The sequence below is a fragment of the Balaenoptera borealis genome (genome assembly GCF_965194805.1).
Source record: "Balaenoptera borealis genome assembly, chromosome: 13".
Taxonomy (NCBI): Eukaryota; Metazoa; Chordata; class Mammalia; order Artiodactyla; family Balaenopteridae; genus Balaenoptera; species Balaenoptera borealis.
The window spans coordinates 58,396,452-58,420,728 of NC_138870.1; the positions used below are offsets into that span (position 1 = coordinate 58,396,452).

The following is a 24,277-nucleotide window of genomic DNA, read 5'->3' on the forward strand; positions in this document are numbered from 1 at the left end:
TTTCTCTTTCCTAAAATGACATAATGCCCAGATCATTTATGGACACCTGGCAGTTACACATTTCTCACTGGCCTGTTTTGTCCATACCAGCTTCTAAGTGTCAAAATAATTCTGTTGAAAGGTTTTCAATAAAAGGTAAGAGAAGAAAGTAGGTTTTAGATTCAGTAAAGTTGAACAAATATGAAAGTCTTTTCAGTGTATCTGACAAAATTATTTATCATAAATTATATTTTTCAAATGTTCATAGCAGCTTTAAAAACTTCTTTATTTTGAAATAATTATAAATTCATAGAAGTTTGCAAAGAAATGTACAGAAGAATCCTGTGCACTCTCCCTCCAGCCTCCTCCAATGTTAACATTTTGCACAACTATAGAACAGCATCAAAGTCAGAAAACTGACATTGATACAATCTAGAGAGCTTATTTAAATTTCACCAGTTATACATGTACGTATTTGTGAGTATGTTATGTGTGGCCTTATGCTGTTTTATCACATGTGGAGCCTTAGATAATTACTGCCACAATCAAGATATTCAACTGTACCCATTACCACAAGACTCCTTTCTTTCACAACTTTATAGCCATACCCATCTCCTTCCTCGCATCCCTAACCCTTGGTAACTGCTATTCTATTCTCCATCTCTTTTATTACGTTATTTCATGAATGTTAAATAAGTGGAATCTTCCAGTATGTATCCTTTCGAGATTAGCTTTTTTTCATTTAGTATAATTTCCTTGAGGTTCCTCCAAGATGTTGTGTGTATCAACAGTTTGTTCCTTTTTTTTTTTTTATCACTGAGTAGTATTCCATGGTGTGGACACAACAGATTGTTTAACCATTCACCCATTCAAGGGAATTTGGATAGTTTACAGTTTTTGGCTATTAAGAATAAAGTTGCTTTGAACATTCATATACAAGTTCTTATGTGGAAAGAAGACATTTCTCTGGAATAAATACCCAAGAGTGGATTGCTGGGTTGTATAATAAGTCCATTTTTAATTTTGACAGGGATTGCCAAGATATTTTCTAGAAGGGCTGTAATATTTTACATTACCACGAGCAATGTATGAGTGATCCAGTTTCTCTGCATCCTTGCCAGCTTTTGGTGCTCTTGCTATTTTTAATTTTTTCATTCTCATGTGTATAATGATATCTTATTGTAGTTTTAATTTGCATTTCTCTAATGGATAATAATGTTAAAAATATTTTCATTTGTTTATTTGCCACCTGTGTATCTATCCTTTTTGGAGAAATGTCTGTGAATGTCTTTTCCGTGTCAATGCCCAGTTTTCTAATTAGATTATTATTTTTTTAATGTTGAAATTTGGAGGTCCTTTATGTATTCTAGATAAAGGGATTTTGTCTGATAAGTGATTTGCAAATTTTTCCCCTGGTCTCTAATTTGTCTTTTCATCCTTTGAATAGGGTCTTTTGCAGAGCAAAAGTTTATTTTGATGAGGTCCAATTTATCTATTTTTCCTCTTATGAATTATGCTTTTGGTGTCAAGTCTAAGAATTCTTTACCTTGTTCTAGGTCTCAAGATTTTCTCCTGTGTTCTTTTGTAGTTTTATAGTTTTATAGTTTTAAGTTTTATAATTTTACATTTAAGTTTTATAGTTTTGTAGTTTTATAGTTTTATAGTTTTAAGTTTTATAGTTTTACATTTAAGTTCAAATTTTGTCTTGAGCATAATTTTGCATAAAGTGTGAGGTTTAGGTCAAGGTTCTTTTTTTTTCTTTTTGCCAATGGATATTCAATTATTCCAGCACCATTTATTGAAAAGACTATCCCTTCTCCATTAAGTTGCTTTTGCTCTTTTGTCAAAAATTAACTGGGCATATTTGTATAAGTCTATTTCTGGGCTTTCTATTCTGTTCCATTGACCTATGTGTCTATCTTTCCTTCCACATCATACTTTCTTGATTACTATGATCGATTTTTAATAGCTGTCTTTCCAGATGGTATCTTTTTATTGTTTATTTTTCCTCAAAAATTTCTAAAATTAACTAATAAATAGATGCCATGAAGGTAATATACTTTCTCTGTTTTCTCTCATTCTTATTCTAGTATCAACTATACTCTTATATTGTATCAGCTATGATGAAATCTTCTCATTTTATTCTTGTCTCTCTGGATTTGTGGTTTATTCAGACAGTCAGAAGAGTATTATATGTAAATGCTATGGCATGTGATGTATTAAAATAATAAGTTGTTTTTATTGTTTAGAGAGAAAGAACTGAGAGGGGAAGAAGAGGAGCTGTCACTTCTTGATTGTTTAAAATTTGCCATAATCTTCATGGTATGATTTCAACTAAGCTACAGAGTAAACATTAGTACTCTCATTTTATAGAGGAAGAACTTGAGCTTCATAGAGTATGAATAATGAGTATGAGCATATACTTCATAGAGTATGACTTCATGAGGATGATCCTGGTTAGGATCATAGAGATTAGTGCAGCTTTTTAATCTTTTTTTTTTTTTTTTTTTGAAGAGAGAGCAGTTACTTGGGCAAATATGTATGAGGCACCTGGAGCCAAGTTTATATCACTTATAGGAAATGTAGATTCTGATGGTGCTAATTCAGCCATGGATAACCTCTTCATGGTAGGATGGTTGGAAAGAAAGGATATTTATCTAGTACCTGAGTTGCATAATTCTATATCCTGCAAGGTGCCCTGCCTTAGTGTCCTACTTCACCATTCAGAGGTGTTTTCCCAATTAAGATCCCACTTGGCCACATTAACAGAAAAGTGTGTTCTATCTTCTTTAAACACCTCTTCCTTTGAAGTTCAAAGAATCCAAGGATACTTACTCAGTCCAGAGTATCTATCCTATTTACTCTCACTTCATCCTGAAACTGGACAGCCCAGACTACTCAAGAAAATGACCTGTTCATCATAGCTGTTACCACTATTGCTAAGCCTCAGCCCTTCTCAGGGAGAGGCCAATATACTATACCTTTCACCAGCCTGGAGACAGTTGTTGCTGAAGCATGTGGGAAGCCCTGTCAGGGAGAATAGATTTTATTCTCTGTTGCAGGATACTGATTGCTTGGTGACCCATGATTGACCTCTCATTGGGTTTTATACTGGGACTCCCTCTCTTCCAGCCCCAGAACTTGGATGTCGGTCTTCCAACGAAGAAAGCTCCTTCCAAAGTACTCTTATTCCCTAGTCTTGCCCACCCCTGACCTCCAACAGTCTAGAAGGCCTTCCTCTTAGAGAGCTCCTCTTAGTGGAGCTCTCAGCCTTATCCAGGCAGGCTGCATTAAAATGTGGCTATGATAGAGAGAAGGCAAGGCCTGGATCACCCAGAGAGGGAAAAAAACTGAATCATCTTTCAGAAGCTGCTGAGGTGAGAATGGGGTTGACAAAGACAAGAGGGACTACGAAAGAAACAAACACTCATAAAGCCTGTATTAATATGCCAAAAATAATATGTATTATTCTGTTTTATCATATTAATCATGTTTTTATTCTTTGTATTTTATGACAGTTAGCATCTTGGGGACCTTGTTGGCTGGGGAGAGACTGCCCCTCCCAGGACTAGCTAATTCCTAGAGATAGTAAATAATTTGCCTGAACATACCTTTCATATGCAAACCGACCAGTTGAGAGCCCATACTTCTGACTACCTCTTTTATCTAACTCTCACACATTGAGCCAATATTTCTCCAGCCCTAAATCACCCCAGGTCCAGGGACCAAACAATAGAGACCACTCCTATAGCCCAGAGCCCACTGAAATTATTCAAACTAACATAGGCAAAACATTCTCAGACATAAATCATACCAATGTTTTCTTAGGTCAGTCTCCCAAGGCAATAGAAATAAAAGCAAAAATAAACAAATGGGACCTAATCAAACTTAATAAGCTTTAGCACAGCAAAGGAAACCATAAACAAAACGAAATGACAACCTACGGACTGGGAGAAAATATTTGCAAATGATGGAACCAACAAGGGCTTAATTTCCAAAATATACAAACAGCTCAGTTACAATTCAGTAACAAAAAAACAAACAACCCAGTCGAAAAATGGACAGAAGACCTAAACAGACACTTCTCCGAAGAAAACATACAGATGGCCGATGGGCACATGGAAAGATGCTCATCATCACTAACTATGAGAGAAATGCAAATCAAAACTACAGTGAAATACCACCTCACGCCAGTCAGAATGGCCATAATTAAAAAGTCTACAAATAATAAATGCTGGAGAGGGCGTGGAGAAAAGGGAACCCTCTTGCACTCTTGGTGGGAATGTAAATTGGTGCAGCCACTATGGAAAACAGTATGGAGGTTCCTCAAAAAACTAAAAATAGAGTTGCCATATGATCCAGCAATCCTACTCCTGGGGATATACCAAGACAAAACTATAATTCAAAAAGATACATGCACCTCTATGTAAATAGCACTATTTAAAATAGCCAAGACATGGAGAGAACCTAAATGTCCATTGACAGATGAATAGATAAAGAACATGTGATATATATATATATATCACACACACACACAATGGAATATTAGCCATTAAAAAGAATGAAATAATGCCATTTGCAGCAACATGGATGGACCTAGAGATTATCATACTAAGCCAAGTAAGTCAGCAAAACACAAATATATGATTCATTTATATGTGGAATCTAAAAAATGATACAAATGAACTTATCTAGGAAACAGAAACGGACTCACAGACACAGGAAACAAACTTATGGTTACCAAAGGGAAAAGGCGGGGGAGAGGAATATATTAGGAGGTTGGGATTAACATGTACACACTACTATATATAAAATAGATAACAAGGACCTACTATATAGCACAGGAAACTCAATATTCTGTCATACCTAAATGGGAAAAAAATAGATATATGTATAACTGAATCAATTTGCTGGACACCTGAAACTAACACATTATAAATCAACCATACTCCAATATAAAATTTAAAATAATAAAATTTTTTTTAAAAAGAAGGAAAAACAGCAGCAACAACAACAGCAACAAATAAATGGACACCTGAATTCCATGATTTAAAGAGAAGAGAAATTGGTAAGGAGAAACAAAGATAAATGGAAAATAATTTCAAGAAATGAGGCAATGGAAACTTCATTCACCAAGAATTTCTTTTTGGCTGCACCATGCGTCTTGCAGGATCATAGTTCCCCGACCAGGGATCAAACCCGGCCCCCCAGCAGTGGAAGTGCAGAGTCCTAACCACTGGTCCTCCAGGGAATTCCCCCACCAAGAATTTCTAATCATAAAAAGTAGTTACTCTTGCTGTATCTCAGGAATTCTTAATTGCTGACTTCCCCCCTCCCTATATTTATTTCTAGATATATAATGGAATTCTTTTTAAAAATTGGAACTCCTATTTATTGTTGTAAATGTTAGAGAAGTCACACTATGATATGAATGCTTCACTTTTCTAAGTTAAGAATTTACAGCTCCAGCCCAGACCCTTTTTTCTAAAGCTGAAAGATCACAGGACCCAGCTGCCTACCAGACACATCGACTTGGGATTTCAAACACAACATACTAACAATTGGACTTATCTCCTACCCACCCTGTCCTCCTCTAAGTTTATTCACTGTCCTGTATTCCCCTTAATTGGCCTGCCAGAAACCAAAAAATCAAGCTAGCTTTCCCCCTCTACCTTGTATCTCCCCATCCAAGCAATCCAAAAATTCCCCTGGTTCTGATCCTTTGATATCTGTCTTATCTGTCTCCTGTTCTCTGTACCTCCTGACTGCTTCTGTCTTGGTCTTTCATTATTTCTCTTGTAGATTGTAACAGCAATTTCTCAAAGAATTATTTGCAGTCCACGGTCCTCCTAAGAGACCATGAATTGAAAAAAAAAAACACATTAAAAATTTTTCCCCCATTTTTATGGGCTAATGATGCATAACTCCATATATTTTCATTTATATATACAACAAAGGATTAATTATTAATAACCACCTACATGAGTTACTAAGGATTACTGAAATTTTGTATTAATAAGCTAAAATTAGCACACGAATAGGATTTACCGATTAAACTATACCCTATAAAGAAGTCTGGCTGAATGCAATGTTATTGTACATCAATAGTTGGAATTACCCTAATTTTCAGAAAGGATGCCTTGTTACCAGTGTCATGGTTTTCAGTTCCTGCTTTTTGGCTTTTTAACTATAATTTCCCATAAATGTAGATTCATATCATAGTGCTTTAGGTTTATAGCTACCCTTAAAGACATATATTCATTTTGATTCAAATATTAATCATTCACAACCCTAATGATAAAGTAGATGTATATATAATCCCATCAAATTTTGGTTTAAAAAAAATGATACTTCATCCTAAAGACTCAGTACTTGTTTCTCAGGAAAGCGGCAACAGTAGGGTAAGGTATCTTATGGGATCATTTCTTCCCCCTGCAAAGTAGACCACAATCAAAAGAGTTTGAAGATCATGGTCTTTATTACTATCTTGGCTTTTAACTCCTGCCTTCCTCCTCCAAACACACACACATTATCACTTTAGTCTGTACTACCAAGAAGGGATCTCTTTTGCACACAAAGTATAGTTGTTTTGGACTTCCCTGGTGGTCCAGTGGTTAAGACTCCATGTTCCCAATGCAGGGGCCATGGGTTCGAATCCTGGTTAGGGAACTAAGATCCCGCATGCCACATGGCACTGCCAAAACAAACAAACAAGCAAACAAAAAACCAAAATATAATTGTTTCATATCTCTTGCTCAGAATATTTCAGTTTCAACATTACCTTCAGCAATGATTATTAACACATTTAGGTGTTTTTCCCTTTAAGAATAAGTAAATAATAGTTAAAGCTTTTGACATTCTTCTGAGAAAAATGTACATATACACATACACACAATAAAATCTTATACAACTTCAGAGGTTTTGCAACACCCCTGAAGCCCATCCACAGATCTTCTAGGAATTCCTCACCCAGCCTATACAATTTACAAATTGAATCTCCTTTGAATAGCATAAAAGATCTTTTGCCTACCTAGCCAAGCTCTTTACTTCCACTCCCCACTTCAAAAGGAATTTCCAGAACATACTATGTTCTCTCTTATACCTCTTTTTTTTTTAATAAACTTTTAATTTTAGAATAGTTTGAGATTTACATAAAAATTGCTAAGATAGTACATATAGTTTCTGTATTCCCCAAACCCACTTTCCCCTATTTTTAACATCTTACCTCAGCGTAGTACATTTGTTACAATTAATGAACCAATATCGAAAAGTTATTAGTAAATAAAGTTCATACTTTATTCAGATTTCCTTAGTTTTTACCAAATGTCCTTTTTCTGTTCTAGGATCCTATCTAGAGTACCACGTTACATTTAGTTGCTAGGTTCTTTTGGCTCCTCTTAGCTCTAATAGTTTCTCAGACTTTGCTTGTTTTTGATGACCTTGACAGTTTTGAGGGGCACTGATGGGGTATTTTGTAGAACAGTGCTTAACTGGGATTTGTCTTGATGTTTTTCTCATGGCTAGGTAAGGATTATGTGTCTTGGGGAGGGAGACCACAGATACCATTTTCATCACATGGTATCTAGGATACATACTATCAACATAACTTATTACTGTTGATATTAACCTTGATCCACTGGCTGAAGTAGCATTTGTCAGGTTTCTCTGCAGTAAAATTACTCTTTTTGCTCCTTTCCATGCTATATTCTTGGGAAGAAAGTCACTATGCACAGCCCACACTTAAGGAGTGGTTAGTTACACACCACTTCCTTGAGGGCAGAGTATCTACGTAAATTTTTTGGAATACTTTGGCATGGGAGATTTGTCTATTCTCCCTTTCCTTTGTTTTTTTCTTTTTTTTCTCTCTGTACACCAGTCTGTAATTTTTAATTAGAATTAACTCTCAAAGACACTGCACCTTTGAAGTCTTTGAGCATAACAGTATTTAACAGTGGCTTTATTAGGTGAATGCTTGAAAGTATTCAACATGAAATTCAATTTACTTCACATGTTTGCAAACACATTATTAGCAATTCTTAAATATTTCAAATCAACTAATTCGAAGTACAGAAGGCTTGTTCTCAATAACTCTTCTGAGGTGACATGAAGACTGAAAGAAGCCTATGACTTGAGTCCAGGTCTCTAACCAACAATCACTATATCATCACTGGTGAACTCATATGAGGGAACTTCAAGGTTGAGAGGTGCAGACCTCTTCCTGATCCTGCCAGATGCATCATAGTGTGACCCACGGCAAGGGCAATAATAACCACCAAAATCTCCTGCATTTGCAATGGGTACACAACCAAGATGAGTGCACACACCTATCAAGACAAACCGTTCAGGTTTCTTTACTCATTCTAAATCATGCTGTGAGTCCCTCAACTGGAGTACTTCAACTGCAGCTTTCTGGTCAATTTCCTTCTTGGTTCTATGGTGCACAAACAGGGGTTGGCCTCTCCATTTGAAAGCCATGTTCTTGCCCTCTGGAAGATCGGATAACTTGATTCCGGTTTTGGACATGGCCAACACATCAGCAGAAGCACTCATGCTGGAAACGAACTGAGAAACGACATTCTTGGCAGCATACGCGACACCCACAGTAGTTGTTGCAGTTAACAAATAGGAGAAACCTTTTCTAGCCTCACTGCTCTCTTCTGAAGACTTTGTACTATCTAACACTTGAGCGCAATGATAGAGAAGTCAGGCACTTTGATGTTCATATGGGAATAACGAACAGAAGCAGGGACATTGAGGCCCACGGAGGCGACCAAAGGCCTGCCTGCGCAGCCTGGCCACTCGGCGACTCCCAGCACAAGAAGGACTGCTTCACATCCAGCACTGGCGACTCCGAGGTGGCGGGCACCGCGGCCTGCACTAGTGGCCGACAGGACGGGCGCGAAAGGGCCCGAGCGGGCGGCGACCAACAACATGGTGACAGCAGGTCCCTCCCTTTCCTTTGTTTTTAAAATTGTTTTACCTCCATCTGAAATGATGAAAACACTCCCAGAATTTCCATGGCTAAACACACAGTTTATTTCTTGTTCATGCCACAATGTCTATCATAGTTCAGCAAGTGGTTCTGTTCCACACAGTCACTCAGGCACCCGGGCTGACAAAGGTTTTACCAACAGGTAGCTACACCTTCTGACACATACAACTTCACCAGCTGCCAAGGCAGATAGAAAAGTACTGGAGTGTTTTGCACTAGCACTTAAATGTTTCAGTTTAGAAGTGACTCACATCATTTCTACCCATAGCTCATTGCCCAGAATTAGTTACATAGCTCTCCCTAAATTCAAGGGTGTAGGGAAGTATAATCCTCCCCTGTGCCTGGAAGGAAGAGAACCAGACATGGGAAGTTCCTATCACAAGTCTCCTACCCCAGTTGCCCACCATACAAAATCCTATTCTCCCTCCAGTTCTCATCCAGCTGAAATGCTGTGAAGCCTTCACTGTCTCTTCCCCACTGACTTCAGGTCCCCTCTGTGCTCCATCAGCCCTCTGTGCAGACCAACAATAAAGCAAGTATATATTGGGTTGTAACCATTGGTTTGCATGTCCTATAGAGGAAAACAGTCATGCCTTTTCACCTTGGTATCCTCAGCATTAACATGGTGCCTCTAAAATAGAAAGTATCCAATCAATCAACTTTCATTATTTATTGAATTAATTAATGGACAAATTCCTAAACTTACAACCAAATGTACACAGAACCTTCTTCCATAATACAATTATTCATGTATAATTTCTTGACAATTGAAGTAGAAATTTTTTTCCCTTACTAACTTTAGTGAAGCGTTGAATAATACCTTCAAAAATTTTTACATATATTGGCATGAGGAATCCTGTGTCTCAAACTTATTGTCTTATTTCTAATTTATTCCAGAGGCCTGAGTTAACTCTTTATAAAAAAATGATTCTTTCTTTAAAATTCTAGGTTACCTTTTTGTAATTGTTTTCTCCTGTTGGAGAAGCACATCCTTATGTAGTTTGTGGTTGGTTTTTATTTGTAAGTTTGTATTATTTCCTTGCATCATTTGTAATATCAAAACACTGTTTTAACACAGGTAGTCAAGAGAGAAGAATAACACCTTAATTGTAGGTGGAATGCATTTTTTATACAGGGAATTTACCAATTTTGTTGAATGTCTACACTGTACACACGAGTGTGCTTCTTTCTGAGACGGCAAAGGAGAAACCTTAAAGGAGCATAAGTCCTCAAAGAGCTCATCATGATGAATATGAGGACAATATGACAGCAAACCACAAAATAGACAATAAAGTCATAGATGACATGTGATTGACATATGTGTGTTATAAACTCTGAGTCCTCTGAGTTCAGGGTTGGCATGCTCTGGATGCAAAGTAGGTTGGAGGGGAGAGAAATTGGACATAAGGAGACTACTTAGAAAGACATGTCAGTAGTCCTGTCACAAAATTCAGATCTAAACTAGATTTCACATGCCAGAGTACATTGAGGATATTTGACTTGCAGTGAATTGAATTTCTTACATGAGGAAGATATTTTAAGTGTAGTTTTTCTGTATTTAGGTTTATTTTATTCCTATTATTTTTCACAAAAATTAGTAGATATGTGTGTATGTAAACTTTTCCATTTTAGAAGATAGTATTCTTATGAGGAAACTGAAAATTATCTTAACTTCCTAGATGTTAAAACATCCATTCATTTTTTTTTTAGCAGGTTAGAGTTTACCATTCTATATTTGTATAGTATTTCTAATTTACTAGGTTACTCTTTAATTGAAAATCATTTTGAATCGGCAGTCAAAGAAACTATTTTCCAAAATAAATGTGTAAGGCACTGACACTAGCCCTCATCATCTTTGGGTCAGTTCATTGTGAGACCTGTGTGTAAATGGTGCTATGTTTGTGAGTTCAGTTCCTTTCTGACTGAGTTGGAAATAAACCACTCCCATGCCAGCAAACCAGCCACCTCACAGAGGTATGTTATTGACCTGAGATGGGGGATTGGGGGAGAAAATGTGTGGCTGCATCTTAAACAACTTAGTGATGTCAAAGGGAGAACAACACCATCTCCAATTAAATGTGTACATATAAATTGTTGTTAATAAGAAGTTAAGCATATTATCTTATTTGCTTGTTAAGGGTAGCAATAAAATGTTTGTTTGTCGAGAGGGGGGAAAATACAACCCAAATACATGACCTTATTCCCCAATTTGCAACAATTTCTTCTCTCCTCCTCCAACATTTTGTGATGTTACCAGAGCTAATGTACAGATTGAGATCATTGTTTTCTAGTTCAATGAAAGAAGTTTAATGATTATGCAGTTGCACTGGCACAAATAAAAAGATCAAACAAACCTGAAACCCAAAAGTCATACTTAATAGAGAAATGAAATCAGAATACTCTTCTGGAAAGAGGAAACTAAAGTGGGAGCATTTCCATCTCTTTGTAAACAAGACTGTTTTATCACATGTTTGAAAAGTCAATTACCTATTTCATTATAATTTCTCAATGATGAATGCCCAATTGTTGTGTAAACTGGTAAAGGATTTTGTAACCCAACCGATTGTGGGAAGGGAAATATTTGTTCATAATGTGAAAAGGGGAAGTGAAATGAGATCCAGCCTAAGTTCTGATTGCATAATGATAACAGAAGTAATAGTACAAAGAAAGTATTCACAAAGAAATCAAAAGCTTGCCACAATTATCAGTTGTTCACATATCAAGAATATTGATTTTTAAACAGTCTCTTAACTGTTCCATGGCATTGCCTGGTGTTAGATCAACCTCTTAGAGAAAAATCACACTTTTAAAATAAATACATAAAATGGGCTTGCACAACTGTATTGGGAACTAAAATCAGACAGGAGGTAGACAAAGGAGTTATAGTGTGTCAAAGGGTGAGAATTGGGTCGCGGTAGTATTTCTTCCCATTCACTTCAACTTTTACAAGGTAATGTGGTAGACTGAAAAGACCATGGAACTGACCTGAATCCAAATCCAAGCTCTTCCACTCACTAGCTATATGTCTTTGGGCAAGAGGCTTTTCTTCTCTGGGACACATATTTTTTCATCTGTAAAATAGATATAATACCTACCTTTAAGACCCCTGTAAGAACTATAAGTAATGTTTATTAAGTGGTTAACACTTCATAAGCATTTGATAAACAAAAGCTAGTATTATTTACGTTTCCTTTTCCCCTGTATCTCGAACTGGTCTGGATAATCTCTAATCCTGATTATTCAAACCTCCTAAATATCTCTGAAACCCTCCCAGTTCTCTCTGTTACCCACCCCCACCTTCGTCTGCCATCTGGATTACTTGCCAGTTTTCTAGCAGCGGTCCCTGAATCCAATCTAGAGTGTTTTGTTTTGTTTTGTTTTGTTTTGTTAAGATTTTGATCCAGTTACTCTCCAGTTTAATACTCATGAATAGTTTCCCATTGTCTTTGGGATTAAGGGCTAAATCTCACAGTTTTGGGGATTAAGCTTCCAGGTCTGGTCCTGCTCACCCCTCCAACTTTCTCTTTGCCACCAGATATCCTAACATTTCTTTCATTGTCTACATAGTACACTGAGGAAACAGCAGGAATGAAGACAGAGAAGAGAGTGAGTACGTGGCAAGTGTCAGGAATGGTAAAATCTCCTCTATGACTAGCAGTAAAGTACATGGCAGTTTACTAGGCTAGTACTGTTTTTTAGGCTTAATGATCAATTGATGGGTCAGTAACTTGTGGCTCTGTGCTAGAGCACAGTAACTAGAGACTCTTACAGCACAGTATTGCTACCATAGTAGAAATAATTTCTCTTGTGTATGTTAAATAGTATTATTTTTTCTCGGTATGAACCAATTACCTGACTCAAAACACAAAAACAGCAAGACCATAGAGAAAATTAAGTACAAAAGTTAGATGATTTCTGGAGTTTGGATGGTGTCAGGGAACACAGGAAATTATCTTGTTTGATCAATTTTGCAAAGAGTGGGAACTTAAATTACAGGGATATCGAGAGCTAAAAGAAGAGAAAGTGGTCACTAATCCTTGAGGAAAAAAATACAGTGGTCTGGATTAGGCAAACCCAAACCATTTACCATTTTTCAATGACCCATATACCTGAGGGGCCAACGAAATGCCACCTTTGGATTGGGGTCAAGCACTGCTCCTAAGTCAGGGAATGTCCCCACAGGGAGCCACTCTGACCTGTGGCCAGGCTGCTGGACTTGCTGGGAGCAGCTGTGTGCTGGTCCTGTTTCACAAGGCTGTTACACGCTACATTAGTTGAGGAAGAATTTACTCCACCTTAACCTTTCAACATGTGGGCTCCCCCAGAGAGCCCAGCGGTGTTCCCCGCCACAGCCCTCCCAACTGCCCCACCCCTCCAAATTCTCCTAGCAGCCATGCTGCCACAGCAGAGATGAGACTAGGTCCTCTGCACCCCTGAGCCAAACTACACAAGGACGGCATCAGCTGGAGAATGCAGTGAGTGCAGCTGCCCTGACCGTGGTCTCCCAAGGTCCATAATGGCTTCAAGAAAATGGCACTGCTTCACTAACAAGTGATTATTTATACCTTTTGACAAAACTCATGCCAATGCCTCTTTTCATTAATACAGACAATTTTGATTTACCACTGTCAGTTACTTTCTGAGGTTATCCTATTTTCATACAGTTTTTCATGTCCCTCATATACTGACACAAATAGATTTTAATTTTGTGCTAATAGAGAAAAACAGGATTGTAGGAACGACAACAAAAAAAAAATGATGGGATAGATGATAGCAAAACAAGATTATCAAGACAGAGTGGTCTGTCCGTATGGTCTGAGTCACTGAAAACTGAAACACCTAGGCTTACCTCCAGAGTTAATGGTGACCTGAATCATGGAACCAAAGAGCCATTTTCAGGAAAATAGTTTCATCTCTAGGGCTCCCAAGAACCATCTCACTTCCCACTCTCCAATTCCATTCAGAGCAGGTAAGTGTAGATCAAATAGTGCAGTGGGTATAAACTTGCTATACCATAAATGGGTGTGAGAAACACCACTTTGCTCTATTTTTCTAGATCAAACAAAATTTGTCTCTAAGCCCCACTTCCCCAAATGGTGAGTCAGTGGTAGTCTTTTTAAACTTCTTTAGCTAATCCCCTGCCCAGGAGCTTCCAAGCATCTCAAGAAACTACAAAATCCAGAAAACTTGAGGAAGACCTTAGAGTTTCGGTCCATCACTGAGATGTTCATACGGTGGTTATTACCCAAGCTGACGTGGTTCATTTGCAGGCAGAAGCTCCTTTTCAAAGCTTCATCAGTTCCCAAGTCAGGGCAATTTGTGTTCAATTTCCCCAGCAACTACATGCCATCCAAGAGACCTCTTGCCATTGCTCTGGGCCCCCCATGGGAGTGGGATGCAGAGCCCTGCCACTTTTTAAGCCTGCTACCACTATCATCTTAGATCTGGCCAAATTTGCCTCCTCAATACCCCTGGCCTCAGGGAGTCTCCTCCCCAGTTTATCCTCCTTCAATGATATAGTCTCCCAAAGAAAAAACCTGGATGGGACATAGTGTTCCAGGAGCTTGGCAACTTGTGCGTTATTCCAAGGAATATAAATTCTATTCTTGTAAGAGTATTTTTTAGCCTTTTAAAAAAATTAACTATACAATAAAAATGATCCTACCAAAACAGCATTGTTCCAAGATACTCTCTCACATTTCTTTTTATATAGCTTATATGCCATTTTAATGCGGCTCATGAAGCTCAGTGAAAATTAATATTTAACTCCTTTCCATTGAAGCTTAAGAGACCACTGATCTGTGTACAGAAGAGCTGTATAGGAGAAAGATAATTTTAAAGTTAAATGGCAGAATATTTCTACAAATATGGCTGAGTTCATATACACAGAGGGATGTCGAGGACTTCAAAATAATCATCCTTTTTTTTAGTGATTCTGCACATTCCTCTCTGTGTGTGTAATTATTTATTATTTTGCTAATTGCAAAAGTAATATATGCAGAAAGAAGAAAACTTGAAAAATGCCAAAATATACAAATTGAGTAAAAATTCTGAAGAGTATTCATAAATAACCACTGTATACATTCTGGTGTATGTCTTTTAGTTCTTTTTCTTACATAATACATTTTTAAACATTTTTTAATCATAAAATACATGTATATATTTTTAAAGTCAAATAAAGTGTTATAAGTTTAATGATGAAAAATAGCCCTAATCTTTCTCATCCAGTTCCCAACACTAGAGGTAATAATCCCTTTCAACTTATTTAGCTATTTTTAGCTTCCTTAGCTATATTCTAGTATTACAGCCATATATCTCAAGAGCATGATTATTCTTCTCAGTTTTGATTTTCAGTCATAGACATTTTCTGTTTATTTCCACCAAGGAGGATGAAGATTTAGCTCTCTCTCAGCTCCCCTTGCCTTGTTGTTCCCCTTTATAAGCATGCACAAACACTCACAGATGAGTATAATTTGATGGTATAATTTGGTTGTATTTCTCTTCTTAAGTTTTTTGGTTTCCTTGGAGTTAATAATTGCCTTACTTTTCTGTTTGCTTAGTTTTCCATGTACTTATTCATGTATTAATTCATTACCCAAAGTCTCAGCCAGAGTTGTCAAACTCCCTTCAATAGGTTCAGACATTCCAGGCCATCTCTTCTGGTTTTCCCCAGGGAGTCCGCAGGGACATTTCTCCCTTCATCTCTATAATTTCCCTTCTCCTCTTTCCTGTATTAGAACCCTGTTTCCTAGAACCCACATCTTCTATCTTATTTGCTCCTTTTACTTTTTATTTGTTTATTTATTTTTTGGCAGCACTGCACAACTTGTGGGATCTTAGTTCCCCAACCAGGGATTGAACCTGGGCCTCGGCAATGAATGCACCAAGTCCTAAGCACTGGATTGCCAGGGAACTCCCAAGAATACATCATTTTGTAATTTCTAGAGACATATGCCTTTTTATAGTACAATTTTTTTAAGTGGCAAAAAGAACATGTTATTAACAGACCCAAATATCTTTAGTTTCTCTGTAATAAGAAGTCAAAAGCAGATAACCTTAACCTATGTTTGGCAATTAATGTTTCAGTATTTTCTCTTATTTGGAAATTATCTAGATATTCAATGAATATCCATCATTTACAGTTAAGGTTACGAAAAGATTTTGGAAACCATTTTTAAGCAGACATATTTTATAGAACATAATGATTGTTGCAAAATTCATTTACAAACTTTTCTCCCACTTACATCCATTTAATTCATGTGTTCTTAACAATTATTCTTGAGTTGCCATGAAAATTTCATGAGATATGAAAAGTTAACCATCATTTTAAGTTATTTTTGTTGTTGACAAACTAGGCAAGTAGCAAAAATCACAGAAGCAAAGAACCTAAACATTTAAACATGGATTTTTTTTCCCCCTACCATGTTGACATACATTAAGAAAATCGTTTTTATTGTAACTTTATTTCCTTAGGTTACATTTATAATTTTATAATCTCAAGCATCTAGTAGAGATAACATAAACTTATTTGACTAGTCTTAATTTATATAAGTGCTTGTATTTTCTTTAAGCCAATTAAATAGAGCTCTTTCACAAGTTTTTAGGAATACTATCCAGAGGGAGAAAAATATAACATATACGTAACATACATGTATAGATATACATAGACACATAGACAGATGCAAACAGAGATCTTACAGATTTCATTTAAAAATGTTAGCCACATATCAGGTACAGTAGTACAAATCTCACTAGCTTATAAAAGAATAGTTGGATCTAAATGGTGTTTCTGGTAGATTGAACAAGTTAAGTTTACCTGCTCAGATGGCTGAAGCTTTTACCAATATTTGTGGAAAAGACTTTTAAGATTTTTACTTGTCTTTAATACGTGATCTTATGGAGGCTGTGGACAAAATTTGGGGCAAGGGAGCTTATGGAAATATCAAATAGCAGTTTGTTTTTAAAACTCTCTCTCTCTCTCTTTTTTTTCCAGTCCCATGGTTGCTTTAGCCAACAATTATCTTTGTTATTTTTTTATTTTTTATTTTTAATAAATTCATTTATTTATTTATTTTTGGCTGCATTGGGTCTTTGTTGCGCGCGGGCTTTCTCTAGTTGCAGCTAGCGGGGGCTACTCTTCGTTGAGGTGCACGGGCTTCTCATTGTGGTGGCTTCTCTTGTTGCGGAGCACGGACTCTAGGCACGCAGGCTTTCGTAGTTGTGGCACGTGGACTCAGTAGTTGTGGCTCGCGGGCTCTAGACCGCAGGCTCAGTAGTTGTGGTGCACAGGCTTAGTTGCTCCGTGGCATGTGGGATCTTCCCGGACCAGGGCTTGAACCTTTGTCCCCTGCATTGGCAGGCGGATTCTTAACCATTGTGCCACCAGGGAAGTCCCCACAATTGTCTCTTTGGATGCTTACATTTCAAAGATATGGTAAGATCAATATTTCCAAGGGACTGAGAAAGGATTATAGGTTTTATCTAAGAAGGAACTCGGGCATATTTGCCTATTATCAGAAATCTAGGATAATTACTGTAATGTTTCTCTTTTCTTTAACGGTAAGATAGGATAGTTCAGTGATTTTTTTTTTTTTTTTTTGTAGGGCCAGCCCAAAATACGGGGAAGGTCTGGACCTGGCGGGGTCTGCTTACAGAGTAAGGGACAATAAATCAACTCTTCCAGTGCATTTTCTGAACCTTTATCAAAGCTGTTTCCTGGCTATCAATATTTACGTAAGTTGTACACCTGCTTGAGTGCCATCTGCACTTCTTGATGTTTGTTCTCTGATCTTCCCCTCCTAATCTTGTAAAGGAAGTGTTTTGTTTTTTCTCACACTAGCCAAGGTATTCCTCTGTATCTCTCTTCTTTCTTCTTTCCTTTCTTTCTTCCTCTTTCTTTCTCTTTCTTTCTTTCTTTCTTTCTTTCTTTCTTTCTTTCTTTCTTTCTTTCTTTCTTTCCTTCTTCCTTCTTTCCTTCCTTCCTTCCCTCCTTCCTTCCTTTCTTCCTTTCTTAATCTGATCTTCCCATAGGTACCAGTAGGACATCTGTTTAAGATGAGGGCTTTCTTAAAAATCCTTTCAGATGTAAAAGTCCAAATCTTTAATATACCTATTTCAATTGTGACTCCAAACCAGTAAGTCTTTTTATGTCTAAAACCAATTTCAAGGCTTAACCAGGGACACAAAAGGTGTCCCCTAAGAAATGTAGCCCTCTCAAGATGCAGAGCCACTTCAGAGATAGCCTAAGAAAGCAAAGACCTTCATTGTCACAGGTGTCAAAGAAACCTCTATCTCCCACAATGTGAGACACCTAAAATCACTGACCTACTTATCTGTGTTACCAGAAACGGGATACTGGGATGAGAATTTTTCCCTCACGAACAAGGCAATGAAGGTAGGGGTGATAAAGGCCCCTTATGGACTGAGACCCTTTATTAAGACAAACTCCCCTGAGAGCCAGCATGGTTGGACAAAGAGAATGTTGCCTGTCACTTCATGTCTTAGGCTCTTAGCTGGCTGACTAGCTGCTGATGCAAGCCTGACAGACAGTCTGCAGCCCCAAGTGGCAGAAACCAGAGGGAATATGCTCACTGGTTACAAAGCCAAGTTCTCAGTACATAAAATGAGACAAAAGGAGATTCTCATCTTATGGTTTTTCATCCTTATGACAAATGACACAAAAGACAGAGACAAAGGAAAACATGACTCTTTCTGGGAGGCTAAGAGTCAATACCCATAGGTGTTGATTACCAACAACAAAATCACAAAAGTCACGGTTGAAGATCTATCTTCACAAATGTTTTTCTCCTGCCACTGTGCATTTGGAAAGGAAGGGACAAGGAGAAATGTTTATCCTCCTCTCTTGACTGTGCACTACAGACAGAGATCTGGGAGACTCACATGGTAAGAATTCTTACCTTCTGCTGGTCTGTTGTCAGTTATCCCATATCTAAACTATAGTCTCTAGGGAGAGTGGAGTGTTCCAGCCTTTTACTGTCCCATCACCAGAAACTGTACAGGAGGAAAAATTTGTTTCCTTTTACCCTTTTAGGTTTTTGGCTGGGGCTCTGGAACAACAGACAGATTAACAAGAGAACAAGTTTATTAACATGTATATCTCATATATACTTATGAGAAATGCAGGGATGAGTAACTCCAAGAGGTGGCTAGAACTTGGACTTACATATCATCTTAACCAAAGAACAATATATTTTTAGAGGAGCAACAAGCACTAGGCTTCCAAGGGTGGCAAATTGTGGGATGATCAATATATAAGAAACCAATGGAAGATAATAGCTAGTCAGTAAATGTTGTTTTGTAGAGTCCTCTGGTGCTGTCTTGGGGCTAAGTGTCTAAGGTTGTAGGTGATTAATTTCTGCACAAATTTATGTTCTGCTTTCAAGAAAATAGGGGGAGGGCAGAGAACTTGTCTTGGATCTGCTTCTTTTCAATTGCTTTCAGCTCAAAATCATTCTCATGCCAAAGGGCAAGATTTTTTGGTGACATATTCTGGTATTCTTCTGTAGGTTTTGCTATAAAGTTCCCTTGCTTTATAATGACCCTTTATGTTCTAACATGGAAATGTGAAGTAAGGCATTGTCAGAAAGGAGTTAAGAGTGTTGTTCACATGAGACTTATTTATAATAGTAAACATTGATTTATAAATTAAGAGTTTACAATAGTAACCAAAAAAGTTAGTATAGGAATCTGGCTGAGCAACATGGTGTTGTGCTATATAACTATCAAAACAACAAACAGAGTGTCGTGTTCTTTTGTGGAAAGTATATAAAGTAATTTTAAGTGAAAAAGATGAAGACAACATAGTGAAGGCACATAAAACAATTTAATGAAAATGAATATTAATCAAAGATTGGAGCTCATTTGCAGTTACGTAAAATGTTCAGTTTTTTCCCTTTATAGTTGCTGAAATTCATGATAAAATAGGAGGAGGTTCCTCTTTTGGCAATAGTGCTAATCCCAATTCTTCCTGAGCAATGTCTTTAAGCAATGTCATTTCATTATTTTCTTGCAGGTCATCCTTAGGACCTCAGAATATCCCTCTTCAAACATAAGGAAGAAAACTTTTAAAGTCAGTGGACCAATAAACGGTTCCTGTTTTCCACATGTCTCAAAGGGTGGAGCTGCCAGACCACTCGGAGAAGAAGGAAGTGAAAAGATGTTAAATACCAGGACCAGCTCAGCCTGGTCAGCCTGGAGGTCTGGCTTCTCAGTCAACATGAAGACTGTGCTTATTCTGGGGCTTCTCCTCCTTTCTGTCACTGTCCAAGGCAAGATCTTTGAGAGGTGTGAGCTTGCCAGAACTCTGAAAAGATTTGGATTGGATGGCTTTAAGGGAATCAGCCTGGCAAACTGTAAGTTAACGCTTCTTCATCCTTCCAAATAGTTAGCCAGCTGTGGAACAGATACTCATAGAGGATGAAGAATAAGAAAGGGACTTTGAGTGAATGGACTTTTTTATTCCTTTGATGGTTTGTACACTTACAATGGTTAAAAACATCAACTTGTTCCTTCAGAATCAGATGTACCAGGTGAAGGATTGAGGCATGGGAGGACCAAATTCTATACCGTTCTAAGCATGCCAGGACCCGTTGTACTCTTCTAGTGCCACTAAATTTGCCAGCTGGCAGATGTAGGCTGACTCAAAGATTCATTTGTGCACCGAGGATATGTCTATCAAGCCCTTGGTGTTGGACTTCAGCCATTTCCAGTTTGGAACTTGGGTTCTGCAAGCCTGAGTAATGCAGTATTTTTTTCATTTGTAATCCCCCTACCATGATGTTGGGTTTTTAACAGCAAAGTTTTTAAAAAATTACATTGAATTCTTAAAACAGGGACAGTAGGAACCTATTTCCCCTCAATGAATATCTATATAAGGATTCCTGAAATGCAGCATGAAATGACATTTTATTATTCTTACTCTAGTTGATTATTTTTCATTTTCTTCCACAGAATTCAAGATGTGCCCCAAGTAAAAGTTACTTTATATTTTAGTCCATATCTGTCAATGTAATCACTGAATTTTTCAGATTGAATTCAGACATTTCCCCTCCATAACTATTTTTGAATGAATGAGCAAATGGCTACATGGGCGGATGGATGACACAGTCTTTCCTATTCTATGACTCCCGTTGTCTGGATTCTAATTTGATATCCAAATTCACCTTTAGGTATCATAAGAAATTTTCTTTCTCCCAGAAAATCCTTATTTTTCCTAATAAAAAGCATTAGCATATGCATCTGCTGCTAATTACCAAACCCACTCAACAACTCTGTTGATTTTCCTATTCTAGGCTGAATCTTACCTGAGGGATGGGAGCAGAGGAAGGGTAATAGCAATGGAAGAAACAGCTACTTTAATATTTTTAAAAATATGTTACCTTGTTTCATTCGTATTACCAAATGATTTGCTAACAAAAGAATTCTCTTATGGGCCCTTTAACACCAAAGTGTTAAAATATTTTACAAGTAAAATACATCTTTATAAAGTCGTTAGTAAAATAGAATTAGTTAAATAGAACTATATAATTATGCTATGAACTGTAAGTCATATGGTGTTGCTGTTTATTACTTAAGATACGTTTTTTTCAGGGGTGTGTTTGGCCAAATGGGAAAGCAGTTATAACACACGAGCTACAAACTACAATCCTGGAAACCAAAGCACTGATTATGGGATATTTCAAATCAATAGCCGCTACTGGTGTAATGATGGCAAAACCCCAAGAGCATTTAACGGCTGTCACATACGCTGCAGCGGTAAGACAAGATAATGTTGAGTGATGGCACAGGATCCATCTGGTTATACTTACAAGAATAGAGATTCAATACAAATGAAAAGGCCTTGAAGGCTTCATCAGGGACCTAGAAAAACTCCATCTTAACTTCTAGAAACTCTTTATTATTCTCATAATTCCTTAAGGAAGAAATTAAAGAGCTGGTATCATAAAAGGTTGCTGTTTTCTAATATACAAAAACTTCTGGAATGACATCACTTTATTATAACTGGACTTGTTGATGCTTTGTAAAGAACAATGCCAATTGGACATATGTACACTACCAAATGTAAAATAGATCGCTAGTGGGAAGCAGCCACATAGCACAGGGAGATCAACTTGGTGCTTTGTGACCACCTAGAGGGGTGGGATAGGGAGGGTGGCAGGGAGACGCAAGAGGGAGGGGATATGGGGATATATGTATATGTATAGCTGATTCACTTTGTTATAGAGCAGAAACTAACACACCATTGTAAAGCAATTATACTCCAGTAAAGGTGTTAAAAAAATAAATAAATAAAATAAAATTTTTAAAAAAGGAAAAGAAAAGAACAATGCCATTCCTCCTACTTACCTTGTTTGGGGAGGTTTAGGGATAATTTGGTGTGTGGTCTTTTTTTTTTTTTTTTTTTAATCTACCCTCCTTTATTGGAAAATGAAAGGATTAGTAGTTAACCAAAGAGGAGGAATATGTGTGGTCCTTTTTTAAAAATTGCTTTTGCTTTTTATTTATTATGAAATGTTTTAAATATATGGAAAATTAGAAACATTAGTATATTAGTATAATAAACATCAATATGTTCATCATGTACTTTAGAACAGTAAAACATTTTGTCATATTTACTTCTTTTATGTATATATTATATATATATATATATACATATATTTTTTTTTTTGCTGAGTGATTTTAAAGTGAATTAGAAACACTGTGACATTTCATTTCTAAATTCTTTAGTTTGTATCTCTAAAAAATATAGTTCCTATATAAACATTGTTATTCTAACAATTTACGGATTTGTTTAATTGGGGTGAAAAATATATTCTATTCAGTTCCTTTTAAAAGAGAGATAACGTGGAATCTTTAGTACATAAAATATTGGAGAAGTATTACAAAATTGATATTGTTAAATTTTTAAATATTAAAAGAGAAGATTCGTCTTAGAATATGCTTTTGTATCCAGTTAATTTATTTTAAAAAAATTCTGTATTATATAATAATCTGTGGTCATTGAATAAAAATTCTTACTACCCAGAGATGTATGACCACTGGAAACTTTGGGTATACATATATTCTTTGAGGATATGTATCACTTACATATATGAATGTAAAGCTATGTTATACACATATGATGTACACACATACAAACATGTAAGCAATGTGTGTTTCAACAAAAATGAAATTGTACTATATTTACTGCTTTACAATTTGCTCTTTATTACACAAAATTATTTTTGTCAACAAATACCAATCTATATTATTTTTTAAAGATGAATAGAATTCCACTTTATAAATATTCTATAATTTATCAATCCAACTCTTAATGTTAAGCACTTAGGCTGTTTCCATTTTCCCCTATTATTAATTGCTACCTTGTACATACATCTTTGGGTACATCTCTTATTATTTCTTTAGGGTGAATTTCCAGTAGTAGAATTGCTGAGCAAAAAAGTGCTAGACTGGTTTCTGCTTGTTGGTTTGTTTCTGTTTTGTTTTGTTTTTTACAGTGCCTAGTAAAAAGAGAACCTTCTATCATATTAGTTAATAATTCCAGAGCTTCCTATGACTTTGGTAAATGAGAAACAGAATGCTTTATTTCATGCCAAATGGGATGGAATGAAGAAAGAGTTTTCCCCCAACATTCACAGATACATGGACTCTTAAAAAATAATTTTAGTTGTTCTTTTCTCAGCCTAAGACAATGAAGCTGGCTGAACCTAAACTTAAAATGGAATTTCTATGAGCGTTGTTTCCATTTCTCACCAATTCTTTTTCAGTGTTGCTGAAAGATGACATCACTGAAGCTGTACGATGTGCAAAGAGGGTTGTCCAAGATCGACAAGGCATTAAAGCATGGTATGCTTTTTTTTTTCCCTTCCGGTTTTATTGAGATGTAATTGACATACAGCACTGTATAAGTTTAAGGTGTACAGCATAATGATTTGACTTACATACATCATGAAATGATGATCACAGTAAGTTTAGTGAACATCCATTATCTCATATGGATACAAAATTAAAGAAATAGAAGAAAAAATTTGTGTGTGTGATGCAAAGTCTCAGGATTTATTCTCTCAACAACTTTCGTATATAACATATAGCAGTGTTAATTATATATATCATGTTGTACATTATATCTTTAGTACTTATCACTGGAAGTTTGTAGTACCTTTGACTGCCTTCATCCAATCCCCTCCCCTCACACCACCCACAACCTCCACCTCTGGTAACCACAAATCCAACCTCTTTTTCTATGAGTTTGTTTGTATGTTCGTTTCTCTGTGTTTGCAGTATAAT

The 24,277-nt window shown here is 36.7% G+C and overlaps 1 protein-coding gene and 1 pseudogene across 3 annotated transcripts in view; one reads left to right on the top strand and one right to left on the bottom strand.

Annotated features, from left to right (window-relative positions):
* CPSF6 (cleavage and polyadenylation specific factor 6) overlaps window positions 1–24,277 on the top strand; it is an 85,797-nt gene that overhangs the window by 56,999 nt on the left and 4,521 nt on the right. The window contains exons 2-5 of one of the 2 annotated variants that reach the window (XM_082351645.1): window positions 17,575–17,704; window positions 20,004–20,343; window positions 21,581–21,745; window positions 23,758–23,836. In XM_082351645.1, coding sequence (XP_082207771.1) covers window positions 17,575–17,704; window positions 20,004–20,343; window positions 21,581–21,745; window positions 23,758–23,836 — 714 coding nt within the window. The remainder of the gene's footprint in view (window positions 1–17,574; window positions 17,705–20,003; window positions 20,344–21,580; window positions 21,746–23,757; window positions 23,837–24,277) is intronic. The other variant, XM_082351646.1, reaches the window with a different exon arrangement.
* LOC309609779 (cytochrome b-c1 complex subunit Rieske, mitochondrial pseudogene) lies at window positions 5,119–17,589 on the bottom strand (annotated as a pseudogene). Its single transcript has one exon. The product of its transcript is annotated as a cytochrome b-c1 complex subunit Rieske, mitochondrial pseudogene (transcript).